This window comes from Triturus cristatus, chromosome 11 (assembly GCF_964204655.1).
Source record: "Triturus cristatus chromosome 11, aTriCri1.1, whole genome shotgun sequence".
NCBI classification, from domain to species: Eukaryota; Metazoa; Chordata; class Amphibia; order Caudata; family Salamandridae; genus Triturus; species Triturus cristatus.
Window position 1 is genome coordinate 363048720 of NC_140594.1, and position 16199 is coordinate 363064918.

The 16199-nt window shown below is 42.6% G+C and overlaps 1 protein-coding gene across 2 annotated transcripts in view; it reads left to right on the top strand.

The window, feature by feature from the left end:
• The window catches only part of OSBP2 (oxysterol binding protein 2), a 1376304-nt gene that overhangs the window by 1250195 nt on the left and 109910 nt on the right, over positions 1-16199 (top strand). For both annotated transcript variants that reach the window (XM_085633692.1, XM_085633693.1), the window contains one exon: positions 14746-14849. In XM_085633692.1, the coding sequence (XP_085489818.1) occupies positions 14746-14849 (104 nt within the window). The remainder of the gene's footprint in view (positions 1-14745; positions 14850-16199) is intronic.

Sequence of the window (16199 nt, forward strand, 5' to 3'; positions counted from 1 at the left end):
CCTTGAACACACTGTGCAGACAGAGCCTCAGAGTAAAGAAAGAGAAGTGAAAGGTAGACGGTTCTCATGTGAGCGAGCACAAGCAGAGGCTTTGTGCAAAACAACTGTATGTGGTAACGTGTGCAAAGCGGCAACATGGCAGCCAAGCTTATACTAACTTATGCTAACTTAGCAATGTACGCAGTGAATCCATAACCTCACTACCCCCTTCCCTTGGCAAGTCCATCGCATGGAGTCATTGGACGAACACAGAGTTCAGTAAGCTTGACGGGAGTCCAAAAGCGTCTATAGTCCCTCGAATGTAGAGAGATGGGGAAAAATTGAGAGAATTTTTTTTTTGTCTTGTAAATAGGTGCCAAAAAAAAATAAATATATGTTGTAATAAAAAAAATAGGCAAAAACGAGCGCCAGCCTTTTTCAATCCATTAAGGTGTATGAGCAGTAAACAGCAACGGCTTCCAATAGGAAATCATTGTCATTGGTAGAAAACAGAGATGCCATCCAATTTAGAAAGAGCATTCATGTTCCTCACAGGTGGGTGCTTCTAGCATCATCGTAGGACAACTTGCGTGATATTCAATGTAGCTACGTTGTAGGAAATCTTGTGCCGCTGTACAGATATCCCATTGTGCCAAAACTCCAAGCGCAGCCGCGCAAGCCATAAAACCAACCCCAGAGCTTTCTTGCTCATGTGTAACTAAGGGACTCATCAACAGGTCATAATCAGGGTCGGGACATGTCGTATTGGAGAGGCAGAGATCCAGGGCCCATTCAAAGGAGCATTCCAAGCATGAAAATACGGGTTGCACGCAAGTATAGTACGCAAAGCGGAAAGACAGTCTATAAGCCACGCTGAGTGTAGCTAGTGGCAGGGTGCCATAGCATCGAAGCATACGGTCACGAAGCAGTTTTAGCCGATCCGGATAGTGTTGGACCACAAGAGGTTCAGCCATTGCGTAGCAGGCAAATTAAGAGAAGGGCACCAGCGGCTATGGTAACCAACAGAGGCAATCCCCCAAAGACGCTGGAAAAAATAGAATGAATAAAGGCTGGAATTACACCAAATGTAGTCTGAAAAGAAGTTATTTGTTGAATTAATTCACAGATATGTAGTGGGAGATTGGTATTCAAAAGGGCTTGAATTTCTGAATTTGTATCTGCAAGACGATAGTCTTGCGCGCAGAAGTGAGCGGGACCTCCTGTTGGAATTTTAGCGCTTTTATTCTGCTCAACTCATTGAAGTCTGCTTTCAAAGTTGGGATGCAAGGCCAAATCGAGGTATCGAGCTCCCCATGGGGGGGCAGGAAAAGCACATTTTTACAACAAACTACACGTTGTGAAACCGTCACAACGTACGGTATACCAGCCAGCCAACCGCAACATTCCTCATTATTCAAAAGAAGATAGCTACCGTTAGCAAGTAGGGTAAAACTGGGTTTTATAGCTGGTACGGCAATACCCTTTAAAACACATGAAAATTTCGGTGCGGTAATACTACAAGCCCCGTGTAACTGTATGTTTTTGCAGACAAGGGAACGACCTAATGCTGAGTCACAAAATTCCACTGTAAGGTATACCTCCTTGTCCTCACGCAAACATCTGTATGTAAAAGGCAAGGACCATACTTCAGGCAAGAAAGCACTGCCCAGGGGTTCATAGCGATCTATTGGGTAATGTTTCATGCAGGCTCTAAATTGAAATAAAGGGAATAGCAATGCGACAACCCCGTGGGGGAGCCAAACACCTGAGTTAGTTTCGGCCATGGAGAAGGGTGAAGAGTCTATTTTCTCAATATGTAATAGTGTGTACTTTGCCTCTTTCATGGACATTAACTGTTGTTTATCAGTCAAATTAAAAGATAAAAACAAAGCAGTTGCGTTCAAAAACTCCCATGGCACTTTCCCCATTTTCAGAGTTTGCAAAGTCCATGCAAATTGCATTACTGAACGTAATTGATTTTGACCATGATACAACACAGAAACATCCTCTTGTGCAATATCAACAACAGAGGAGACAATATTATCTAATGTGTAAATGCTGGAAGACAGTGTGTTAATGCTATTGTCAACAACAGCAAGCACCTTTTCTAGATTAGCTTGACCTATTTCCCTCAGCCGTGTTACAGCTTCAATTTGAGAAAGCTTCCGGATTTCATTGTATGCTGCGTAAATAAATCTTTTAGTTCTAGGACCAGAGGGGCCCTTGATAAGATCGGGTAAATCAACAGTACTGGATAACAGTGATAAATGTTTTTTTGCTGACGATAGGGATGAGTGTTGTAACCAATTTAGACACAATTTTCCCACAGAATACGTGGTAACTAAATGTGTGTCTGCAAAACGTGGATCTAGCCTATCCTGTTTATAGCCAGGGTCTGTGTTAAGGACACATAATTGGCAAACATCAGCAGTCGACTGCCAAACTAACCATCCCAGTGGGTCTAGACTTGAGACAATAAATGTATCATTCTGAAAAAAGACTTGTAGTTCCTCAATGGAATAATCAGTATACATGCTCCAATTCTGATTTTGAGCCAAAGTAGGAACTGGAGGAATATTCATCTGTTTTGTAGTGGCTAAACCAAAACAGGTAGCTTGATAAATAGAATCATTTAAAAATAGAATTTGTACTGGGATGAGGCACCCGCGATGTAAAGCTTCAGTGCCACGAACCTGCCAGGATATAGTACCTCACACAGATTTTAAATCAACTGTGGCCTTCCAATGTTCATAGCCACCAGCTGACAATTTTTAATAAATGATTCAGAATATTATAATTTCGTGTGGGTTAACATTACCTTGGAAGTTGATGTAATGTTTAATTTAAAATAAAAGGACGCCGGATTGGACCGGTCAAAATCTGTAAAATATGGTGTTGGGCAATGTTCCCATTGTGTGTAATTAAAAACATTTCTAAAGGTATTAGCTTTATGCAGGTAGTGATGTCCAGAATGCTGGTAACAATATAAATCGGCATAATTTGCAGTATTCAAATACAAATCTTCAGCATCAAAGGCAGCATAGTATTTCAAATTTGAAAACAAAGACTGTATTGCCTGCACATCCCAATCATCTGCACATATTTTCTGTTTCACTACGTCACCCATTGATATACGAAGTACATTTGGTACATTAATAATCTCGGTTGGTTCATGAATTTGGAATTCCAAGGCATCCCAGACAATGCCATCAGTTACTGGAAAGACGGAGATATTAACAAAAGTCTGGTCTCATTTCATGATGTGAGAAGACGAGTGGGTAGCCAAAGTTCCAGTTACCAACTGAACAGCAGAGCATTCTGGTAGGTAGTGATCGTTAATAAGTAAGAAAAAAACTGTCACAAACCCAATGGACATGAACAGAAAAATCAGGATCAGCACCAACCAGATGTATGTCCAAGGAGAGACCAAATATGTCTGTTTAAACCATGAGAAAAAAATGCCGAATTTTGTAGGGCTAAATGATGAGCTGGAAGTCGTGTCAATAGAAAAACGTGACTGATTTAGTGTAGTTGTCTGCAAACCTAGCAAAGAGTCACTTGTTGGATAAGCATATTCAGTTTCCGCATTACAGGCAGAAGCAGGTGGGATCAGCAAGGGATTAGCAACAGAATCCATCTCAATGGCAGTGTAGTGTTGTGCGGTGTGAGATGCGCCAAACACAGGATTCCTCGAAATTGCTGGACAAGAAGCAGCAGGTGTTATGCTATTCAGAATCGGCCAGATGTTGTAGCTTGACATTCTCCATTGAGATGTATCTGTTGTCTTTGCGACCAGGAAGTGGTGGTTAAATTACTGTACGAGTACCCTTCACGCCAAGCACTGGAAACGGTGCACGAAAAGAGGGGCCAAATTCCTTTTTGTTCTCCACCTTCTCTCGGACTAGTTCTCCAACTTTAGGTAGCCAGTCAACTACCGGAATCTGTAGTGCAGCATCAATGGTCTTTTGCAAGACTGTCACGGGTTTCTTGTAAGTCCTGTAACACATTAGAATGATTATCTACGTCAAAGGGTGTAGCTGCCACCACCATGTCTAGACCATCAAGGTCCGGAACAAACATTTTTATGCCAAAGAGCATTTCGTACGGGGTCCGCCCACCCAGAGATCTTCTAGGGGGATTATTAAGTGCACGTTGTACGCCATACAAGTGGGCTAGCCAGTTCCTGCCTGTCCCTTAGACTCTAGCTGTCAAGGATTGCTTTAAGTCACGGTTCATTCGCTCCACAACCAAATTGCCCTCAGGCCCGTATGGAGACGAAAATTTCACCTGCACCCCCAGAGACCCCATTGCATCCTTGTACGCCTTAGTGGCAAACGCTGGACCTTGCCACATGCAAAAATTCCCACAAAGACACGCAAATCCCTGATGACATTTCGAGCATCAGCACTGCGTTGTGGCCAAACCCACACAAAACTTGTGCACAAATCCACTGCAACTAAGATGTATTTATAAGCAGTATCAGAAGAAAATGTACTGCAGTGATCAAGATATTCACAGCCGAAAGGTTTATTAGAAATGCAGAGCTGTGTCACTGGCGGATATGTGACTGTAGAGGGTTTAATCTGTTGAAAAATGTCACAAGAAAGCACATAATTATGGGTCTGTTTATATAAACCATGCCACCATAACATTGCTGCAAAATAGAAACTGTCGCTGACACTCCAGCATGTGCCAATGCCATGCCTTCCTGTGCGGCTGTTATCAAGGAAAGCCTGCGGTCCGCGTTGGGAATCAACCTGTCTCCAACGTTATTTATTCTTACATAAGGAACTCTACTGGGACTTAAATGATAAGAGTACTTTGAAGGGAACCCTTGTGGGTAATTACCACCCTTCTCAGTCGCAGCAATTGCTGCCAAAATGTAATTATCAATCTGAGTCATGGATCTTGTAACGGCTGCTACTGAACACGTGGTTACTGCTGATTTGGCTGTTTCATCAGCCAAAATATTGCCGACCGCGTGTGTACCCACACGTTGGTGGCCAAGAATATGTATAACATGTGTGAGTGGTAGACATTGTTTAAGATCTGCCACTCAAACCCAAAGCATTTTATGTTTAATTGCGCCGCCTTTGGAATCACAATAGTCATTCTGAGACCAGAAGAACAAGTTGTCATTGAAAGACTGAACACAGTAATAAGAATCACTTACAATCAGAGTATTCACATTAGGATCTGCAAACTCTAATGCTAGCACTAAAGCACGCAGCTTGGCCAATTGGGCGGTACAGTCTCCTAGTGCTTGTGTATGCACAACACTGGACTTGAACTCACCGTTTTTCATGGTACCTGCCACAATTGCACAGGCTGCCGAATACGCATGCTTAGAATCTGTAGCCGGTTGCGCTGAACCATTGGTGTAAATGATCCATTCGTACTCCTCAAGTGGGCACATAGACAGAGGAGGAGGATGAACAAATTCATACTGCAAGAACTCCTGTGTCTGGAGCGAGGAGGCAAAGATAAAGGTGATATCCGAAGACGTCAAAGAAGTAGCCCACTATATTCAACGAGGATGCAATGCCTTTGAGTTTGGTACACTTGCCTTTGTCACTGCTTCAAGTGCAGGGTATGGTGTTACCACTAAAATGCATTTCCCCTGTGCCAGTGCACGTTCCATCAGGATCGCCATCTGCAAAGCCGCAAAACCATTTCAACAATGCAAAATCGTATCTCGGCAGAAGTGTATAAGTGTGATTTGTAAGCAATAGGTACTGAGTCACCTTCATTAAATGAAAAGTAAGTGAAACCCACTGCTCCTGGCACGATTCTTATTACCCGGTTTGTGTGGTTATCACGTGTTAACAAGTATTTAGATTCAAGAAGATCAGACTGCAAAGAGTACAGGATAGCTGAATGTTCCGGAAGCCAGCAGGCTTTTGAAAATGTTGGTTGTATCAAGGCATAAAGTGGCTTGATACGCTGGGCTAGTCTGGTAATATATTTTTTACGAACCAGACTGTCTACCAGGGCACAACTATGGATATTCTGTACCACAAAACTACGACAATGAGAGTCCAAATGTCGATCATCTAAAACTATGCCCTACGACCCATCGGGTTTGGTAACGGTAAAAAGAGGGTTATTCATCGGTGACACACATGTCTCAATGGCTTCTTGATATTCTAACTGTGTCAGAATCTCAGAAACTGGACCTTTTGCTTCCCGCCGGAGGGGATATTGGGGTTGTGGCTGTGGCATAGACTGCAATGGTATCTCATGGGGCGGCGAATCTTTATTCCTGCCCACATGTGTACGGTACAGAGCTGGCGCAAGCACCAATGCCCACTCTTCTGCAAAAGACTGTGCATGCTCCTTGGAGACGTTACGTGAAAAACTCGAAAGAATTACTTCCTCCGCCATCGGAGCAGCAAGAACAAAAGGTGGGGCCAATCAGCCTCCGCCAACAGAATGCTGTAAGAAAAGGTCAGATTTTCCCAAAAATCCCTTTAACAACTCGTTGTATGTCACCTTCAATTAAAAGAACTATCTGGCACATGCATCAACAAAGACTTTTGCAATTCCTTAATTGCGATTTTTAAGGAATCGCAATTAAGGAATTGCAAAAGCCTATGCATGTAGGAATTGCTATAAAAATAGCGATTCCTACAAATTCCTTAATTGCGACTCGCAAATTGCGAGTCGCAATTAAGGAATGCCGTCCCATTCATTCCTATGGGCCTCCAGGCCCATAGGAACGAATTGGAGATTGCATGAGCAATTTGCGAGTACCAGTAGGTACTCGCAAATTGCTCATGCAATTTCAAGGGTGCAAGGGTGTCAAAATTACACCCTATTGCACCCCTGAAATTGAGCTGTGCACATATGTTGCACACACACATGCTCTAAGGGCATGTGTGTGCGCAACATGAAACTTTGAAAAATGCACAAAAGTGCTTTTTTCAAAGTTTTTAAAAATTACCATGAAGTTCAACTTCATGGTAATTTGTTCCCCCTATTAGCGAAATCGCTAATTTTTTCACTTTCATGCATTGCATTTAAGGAATCTCATTTTGGGATTCCTTAAATGCAATCGCAATTTAAGGAATCTCAATTTAGAGATTCCTTAAATTGCGATTTTGCATTTGGGATGATGCATCCCAAATGCAAAAATACCGGTCCCAAAGGGGCAGATGCTGAGAATCTGCCCGTTTGCGACCGGTTTTTACATTGATGCATGTGCCTGTATGTCTTAGAGTCTGTCCGGGGGGAGCCACTCGAGTGTCAGCAGTTTTGACTGTAACGAAAGTCTCAGTGGGAAACATCCTTTACCACGCAACCATTACAACGCGGTATGGTTACATCGTGGTTTTGACAACGCAAGTCGTTACACCGACTTGCACTGGAGGGCGCTCTAGACTAAGGAATGGTGTGAATTACTATTCCAACACCTTCCCTACTGTACGTCGACTGGAGTTGGAATAGTAATTCACACTATTCCTAAATCCAGCGCCCTCCAACGCAAGTCGATGTAACGACTTGCGTTGTCAAGACCGCGATGTAACATACAGCGTTGTGATGGTACGCGTTGTATCATCATACATCCGTCTCAGTTGATGCCGCCACCAGAAATGGACGCAGTGCCTGCCGCACTATGGTAACTTCTGCTGCGCTGTCGAGCAGCGTTACTGCCAAAGTTAAATTCTGAAGCCGGGTCCTCACCGTCTGTGGCATATCTAGCTGTTAACGCTGCAACTTTCTTTTTCTGAAACTTTGGGCGCTGACGAGGAAAATCATCTTGTTTCCCCTTTCCGTCAGTCTGACGAGGCTGCTCACATCCCTGTGGGGCACCTAGACCTCTACCGGGATCCTGGCGTTCACCTCCACCGGCTTGCGAGCTTGATGTTTCCAGTTAAGAACAAGGAGAACACTGATCAGGAACCTGAAACCTGTCAGGAGACCTAATTCTCGCACAGTCGCGCAAATCATAAATGCGCTCAGAAGACTTTGGGGGCCGGTGACGTGGCACGCAATCCTTGTTTCTATTGTTGCTTTCCCTGTTTCTTAGCTCTCCAAGTCTTTTTATTAAAGATTGGATGCTCGTCTTCATCAGACTTAGACTTTTGTCATCATTAGCAAGGATCAGATCAGCAACTACATCGAACACCCCGACCAATCTCATCCCCAATTCAACAGCCGCTTCAGGGCCGTGTTAATCTTGAACACGTTTAATCACGGTAGGTAGTACAGTCATTGAAGGAGTGCCGAAGCATTTCGCATACTGCCGCGAATACCTTTCCCCAATTATTACAATCGGCTACTTCGGTAATCAAATCTTTCTGCAAACTAATAGTCAATATCCTGTGTTTTTCCACAGGAGAGGTATTTGGAAATACAGCCTCCAGCTGGTCAAATTTATCTGCAAGCCAATAAGGCAGATCATCCTTATTCTGTGGACGCTTGCCCATCACCGAATTAACCATAACAGGACTGATAGCTACACCGCATGGTCCAGCTGGTTGCGCAGCAAGTCCAGGTGGTCCCACCTAAACATTACGAGTGACATATTGTATAACAGCCCTGTGCACCCGTATTAGGGAGGTGTGCATTACGGGGAGCTCATCCACTCGAACTGTTAGATAACGTGGGTGTGGTGTGTACCCTGCCAAAACCGGCCAAGTGGCCCCATCGATAAATAAAGGGCCCAAACAGATCGGAGTCACTGAGTGGGGGAGGGTGCCATGAAACCAGATTTGGTGTTTCCATGCCGACAACGGAACTTCAAGAGTTCTATAAGGCCGATATAAATTAGAAGTGGCCGTATGAGTGTATACATGGAACAGATTGTCGGTTCCATCCACTGCCGGAAAAGTGACCCAAAAATAAAACACTTTAAAGTGGTAAGCCAGATAAGCTCCAACCACAAAGATAAGAGCGATACCCGCGTCTGGCACCCCATAATCAACCAAATGTCGACAGAGTGCTGCGCGACTATGCGCCGGTATATCTATATCAGCCATGAAGACTAAACAACTTATAACAACCTAATGCGTGGCAGCGCAATAAAGGGTAAATATGAAAACAAAAACACCTTTTAAGAATATCAAGCTTGAAATATCCTATAAAAACAACAATATATATGTGGACTGGTGCACGTTTAGAGAGAAGATGGTATATTTGGCTAGGGGCAAGCCTAGGGCGTGGAGTAAAATTTGGGGCCAGTGGAACACCTACCGAGGGAACATCTGTACGCCCCCCTTTGAAGACACTCCGGACATTTCTCTGTCCCCCTGATCCTGAGGTTCCTAGAATACTGTACTTCTTTTGCTGATTGTCCTGACTTCCCCACTGCCTCCCCCCCTGGTCATCTCTATTGTCCTCCTGATTCTCTACCTGGTATGGCAGGTCCCCCCCCATCGGAGCTCGACACCGTCTAGAATGTTTCTCGCCTTGAGTTTTGTTTCATTGTTTTTCTGGTTGTTCCTTTTCTTAAAAAAAAAAAAATTAAAATATTGGTATCCTGCCTATCTTCTGAGTTGCCGTGAATATATCCTGTAATTCTGCTTGACCTCTGGGGATCAGTCGCTGCTTCGTGACGTCAAGCAATTGACTTGCATATACTAGCGGCCGGGCCTGGTGGTTGTAGGCCCATATTTGTAATGATGTTGTTTTGCACAATAAAGTTTAAAAAAAAAAAAAAAAATCGGTCTCCGGGAAACAGAAGCAAGGGGATTGTGCTACTACTCAAGCGTCTCGCAGATAAGAGCCAGACCAAACTTTGGTTGCACCATGTTGCAGGGATTCTGCACATAAACAGAACTACGCGCAGGAAACCAGGACCTCGGTGTATAGTGGTGTACCAACAACCCACCTTAGTGCCCGGAACCCCTATCCGACTAGCTATAGTGTCTCATTCGTTCTCAGTACTATAGAGAAGCTACCAATGAATAGACATCCTAGAACATGTGACTTAGACTCTCTCAGTAATCGTGGGAGCAAGAACACTCTTTCGTCAACTCACTCATACTTGTCCACAACATGAATATTCAGAGACACTGTTTAGTTTAAAATGTTTATTTTAACTAACGTGCTCTATATTGCAGTACACAAGCCAATACTAGCAGCAAAATGCATAAACTCAATATAGTGAGCATTGTTACAATTCCATAAAATATGAACGGGGATAACATTTATAAAGCTGGTGGATAAAAAGACCTACTGTGCCTTTCCACCCTCCCCGTGCTAGGAACTAGTTTATAGTAATTATAGAAGACCTCTGGGCTTTGTCAGGGGGGCCTTATACCTCTGAGTTTAGATGCAAAGTTTTACATCTCCGGACAAGCACAGCTCTTCTTCTTTGGAATGATTTTCTCCAAGTGCCAAATCTACATATCATGCCATATTAAAAGCACTAGATTTTCAGTAGTTCAGCTGTGGCAGTGTTATGACTAACATGCGTGGGACTGACCAAAAGCAACTTAACGGAGCACATTGTTTTTTTACCTTGAACACGCTGTGCAGACAGAGCCTCAGAGTAAAGCAAGAGAAGTGAAAGGTAGACGGTTCTCATGTGAGCGAGCACAAGCATAGGCTTTGTGCAAAACAACTGTATGTGGTAACGTGTGCAAAAGCGGCAACATGGCAGCCAAGCTTATACTAACTTATGCTAACTTAGCAATGTAGGCAGTGAATCCATAACCTCACTGCAGGAGCCATACATTTTCTACCACTCAGCATTCCTCCAAATCTAAGGATAAAAACTGCACCTCACTTGTGTGGTAGGCCTAGTGTCTGGGCCTGAAATGCAACATGGACACATCACATATTTCCATAGAGAACTGACCCTTTTTTTTGCATTGTGGGTAGCTGTGGATTTGGGGCCCAAGCTCAGCTGTAACCTAGGAAAACCTAGCAAACCTGTAGATTTTTGAAAACTAGATCACCTAGGGGATTCCAATGTGGAATGACTTGCATGGTTCTCACTGGGTAATTTTACCCTGAAGCAATTGCAAACCTCAAACTTTGGCAAAAAACACACATTTTCCTTACATGTTTGTGACAGAAAGTTCTGGAATCTGTGCGGAGCTACAAATTTCCTGACACCCTAAGTTCCCACAAGTCTCACGATAAGTACCCCACTTGTGTGGATGGGCCAAGAGGCCACAACATAAAAAGTGCTAAATTGAGAGATAAGCAATAGGGGTAGCTGTGGTATTTAGGGCTGTGCCATGGTTCCACCATGCAAACCTACCAACCTCAAACATTTCTGAAAACTACACAACCAGGGGCTTTCCAGGGTGATGTGATCTCACAAAATGTTCTTACCTGCAATGCCCTGCAAACCTCAAATGGTACCTAAAATCACGCATTTCCCTTCCATTTCTGTGATGGAAACTTCCAGAATCAGCAGAAAAACCACAATATTCCTACCAGCCAGCTTTAGCCCACTTGTGCTGATAAAGCAGCTGCCCCACTTGTGTGGCTGGGCCTGGTGCCCACTACATGAATGGATCAAACCAAGGATGTGACTTTTAAGTTTGAAGAAAACTGAGGATTAGCCTATCTAAGTTGCATGCCTGTCAAGGGTTCACAATGTCTCATCTACATAGTCTCAACTTTACTGTTGGGTATTTCAGTTTGTTTATTTATTTGTGTATTGCTGTAAATCCCTGTTAAAGTAATAATAGCATAGAATACAGGTACAGACTCGGATATTTCCTTCCAGGTAAACATACAGTCAGCCATCAAGAATTCCATAAATATAAAACAATGACCCCCATCGCCCATCAACAGTTCCCAAAAGGTAATGTGGCCAAATTCCAGTTGGGCAGGCATTTGAATATTTCGGTTTGGACACATGCCTCTTCTACCAAGACTGGGGGCTGAGAATCTTCCAACCAGGGTTTGTTTGATAATGGATCCAATATTGTTTCATCGTGCTAAGTAACCTCTGTAGAACTAGCAACTGAATAACTGCTGAGTACCTGTACTAACTCTCTCATTTATCAAAAAATGATATCTAATTGTATGCATAAAAAATACAGGTGAGAAAAGAGTATTCCAAATGAAAAGATTTAGTGATGACCTTTGCTTTAACAAAGTTCTGTTCATCAGGACAACATGCTGGAAGCGAGGATAATCACGTAGTGTTTGATTCCCAACAAAAGGCAATATACAAGCCATGACCTCACAATACACCATGTTATACGTATATATATATTTTATTTCTCAACCAAAGATGCCCAAAGCATTAAGACGCACTCTGCAGCAGATCGTAATTTATTGGCAAAACCGGCAATATGTGAGGACCCGCAGGGGTATGGAACTTTCCGAGCCTCTTTGTCGGAGAAGCAGATGGGCAGGAAATAATTGTTGTCTGGGGGTGACACGCAGAGGCCCACTGGAGGGCTGATAATAAATTACACTTTGGGAGCAACAGCGCAGAACAGAGTAAAGCTTCAATATAAAGGGGAATACTACGTGCCCCACAATACAACTGTACCGAACGAAGGAAGTTGAGGAGACGATCCTTTTAAGTATAGCTTCTTTATTGTGATAGAAAGAAGAGTCTTATGATTCAAAGTATCAGGACCCACAGCTAAGAAGCTCGCATCAGTCGTAGCTCAAGGGAGGAATGAATCCGAGAATGGATTCTAGAATAGAGCATGAGACAGAAGTAAGAGAAAGAGAGAAAGGGCAAGAAAGCACAAAGAGTGGAAATAGATAAGAACGTTACAGTAATACTAATTGTACTCATCTGTGAGGCCCCACTGGGAGGTAAAAAGAAGCTAATCACGTGGCTCTGCAAAGTTGAATCCCAGCAGGAGGTCTGAAACGCGTAAGGCATGACAAATTAAGCTGTGTGACTATGCCGGTTTTGCCAATAAATTACGATCTGCTGCAGAGTGTGCTGCAGAGGGCGTCCTAATGCTTGGACATCTTTGGTTGACAATCTCTCTCTCTCTCTCTCTCTCTCTCCTTCTCTCCTTCTCTCCTCTCTCTCTCTCACTATATATATATTATCTACTGGCGGTCGCCAGTAGATAGTTATAGTTAGGACCGTGTTTCCATAGGAAATCTCAAAATTCTATTTTGAATAACTTTGGCGCCGGTTGACAAATCTTCGCGAAATTTTCAAAACTAATGGGGCGCTCCGCTCAGCCCCTACCCTGAAAGTCTCGGGGGGATTCGTCAAGCGGGGGCCGAGAAAAAAGGGGGGTCTCAAAATGCGTTTTTCCCATGCATTTTCCCATAGGACCTTTAGTCAAAGGTACAGCCCGAACGGCTGAACAGAATTACTTGAAATTTGGCAAAGAGGTAGTCCTCAGGTCAGGGATGTGCCTTTTGCATATATGGAGTCAATCTGTTCAGTAGTTCCTGAGAAAATTGCAGTTAAAAGCACATACATATCTATAGCCGCGCACCGTACGCGCACCGTGCGTGCACCCTAACGTGCGCAAGCGTAATTCTGATTGGTCAGTCAACGTTCGAATCGGTTGAAATCAGGAAGTGTCGGCCGCCATTTGTTTGTTTTCAGTGCGAGAGTGGAAAAGGAAGGTGGCGAACGTGAAAAGGGGGCAGGGTAGAGAGTTCCTGACCCCCTAGCCTTGGTCAGGGGGTCGCTGAAGGACCCCGAAGGCAGAAAAAAACATTAATCATTTTTTTTAAAAACATCGCGGAGGTGCGCGCACGATGCGCGCACGGTGAAAACCATAAAAAAAAAAACATTTAATACGTAGTTTATTGAAAAAAAAATATATAAAAAAAATTATAATACATACATAACTCAGCATTTAAAAAAACGTACAAATTCACTGAAAAAACCATAGGTTTCACACACGTTATAGTTAGGAATTAGCATTTAAAAAACCTTGCAAATTCACTTAAAAAACCATAGGTTTCACACATGTTATAGTTAGGTGGATATTTCACTCGTAAAAAACCTATGAAATTTCCCCATTATAGTTAGTTGAGATAACTATAACTCGCGCGACCGCCACTCTATCACAAGGATGATGTCATCAGTGATGTCATGAGTGATGCCACTGACCATGTCATGAGTGATGTAATATGTGACGTCATGAGCAGAGGATTGCGGGCGCGCGAGTTATAGTTATCTCAACTAACTATAACGGGGAAATTCCATTGGTTTTTTACGAGTGAAATATCCACCTAACTATAACATGTGTGAAACCTATGGTTTTTTAAGTGAATTTGCAAGGTTTTTTAAATGCTAATTCCTAACTATAACGTGTGTGAAACCTATGGTTTTTTCAGTGAATATATAGATAGATAGATAGATAGATAGATAGATAGATAGATAGATAGATAGATAGATAGATAGATAGATAGATAGATAGATAGAAAGAGAGATAGATAGAAAGAGAGAGAGATTTATAGATATAGATGTGTTTTTTTAAATGTATGTTGGTATATAATTAGTGGAGCATTGTTAGTGAAAGGCAGTCCTGTGACTGGAAATGATGACAATTGAATATCTGTGCATGAAGAGGGTGGGCAATGAGCGTTGGGAGACTCGTTTTCGATGTTGGTTGAGCTGTTCCTTGAAGAAAGAAAACAGTCTTAGGCATGATATTAAATTCTGTGATTGTTTTCGCATATGAGATGATACTATCTTCTGATCTGGGAATGATAGGGGTTGCAATAAGAAGAGTGTTGAAGATAAGCTCATGAGAAACCTGACAAAGATTTGTTGTTATCCCGCACAGGGAATGCCACATCCAATGGGTGATGAGTGTGTACCTTAGTCCTTATCTACATTCTGACTTTTTGTTTTGCCTACAGGAGCCATCCATTTAGAATTTCACTCCAGTGGAAATCACTATGTCTGGCGAAAGGTCACCTCCACCGTGCATAATATCATCGTGGGGAGGCTTTGGATTGACCAGGTCAGTGCGGAAAATGTTTTTAAAAAACTACTAGTGACCACCATAACTTTTCACTTACTTTTAAGGGCACAGAGTATTGAGAGTTGTTCAAAGGGCATCTGCCTTCCATCCAACCAGATGATAGGAAAGCAGCGACAAAACAAACAGCCGTAACTGGAAGGGTCCGAAACATGCTGCTGAATTATGTGATATGGGGTGTCTTACTTCCAGAGTTTCTTCAGATCATGCCAACATGTTCGCTCGTATTCTGAAACATTTATCCCTCAAAACAATCTGTGCATAACTATGAACTAAAGTTAAAGACTCAAAATCTGTACAAACCAAGCAGTTGGGGATTTCTCTAGATCCAATAACCAGAATAAAGGCCTTTAGTCAAGCATAATAGGCTACCATAATCACTGATATCCAGAAGCATGTGCTGTGCTAAATTTGGCATTATCAAAAACGGTTTATAAGTTGGCGAATAGTATATCCATATTATGTTTTCACTTTTAGGCATCTTAACATCAACTTCAGTAGGGAAACTGCTTGCCTCTTGTTTGTGGATTGGAATACAGTCTTGCCCGAAGGCTTGGCATTGTGCTCTTCCCCATCCTTTCTTGCAGTCAGATCAGAGGAAAGTTTCCAGCTTTTCTAAACCATTAATTAAGTAGTGCAGGGATCATGCCCGCCGCTATGTGGGGACTTCTATTTGTGTAACATACCTCAACTCAGAAGCAGTGCATCCACTTAGATGTTTTAAGCTTACTTGTATACAAGTGTACATGTTTGCAAATATCTTGCAAATCATTCAACAACCATTCAAGCCTTGAATGTATTAATAACATCTGCTGTCCATTTCTTCAGTGTTATAAGTCGCCCCAAGCAGCCCATCGTGTTAAGTAAAAAGCATGCATGTTTCTGTACTATGCACTTCTTAGCCATCTAAGTTCAGTCAGTTACATACAGAGCATAATCAGTGACATCCTATAAAGTTAGCTGCTAATTGCAATTTGTACCTACTCTTGTGGACTAAACAGAAGCCCCTGTGATTTGACTAATCTGATCACTAATCTTAAACTTTGTAATATCTTGTTGTATCTGTTATCATGTGTTGTTTGTTACAAATCCATATGTTAATTTTTTTAATCTTTATATTGACAATTCAAACCATTCTTTTCGTTACACTGCTTTCAATCATCCACCTCTGCATGAAAGGCGGCTTGATCAGGAAACATTTTCTCTAAAAGTCCGAATCCATCTGATAACTCTTTCTTCGATCTTTGTAAATTCATTAAAGAACCACACCCCCTAAATGTAAAACCGTATAAAAGTATCATACACTGACTGTACATTGTCATGCTTGAGATG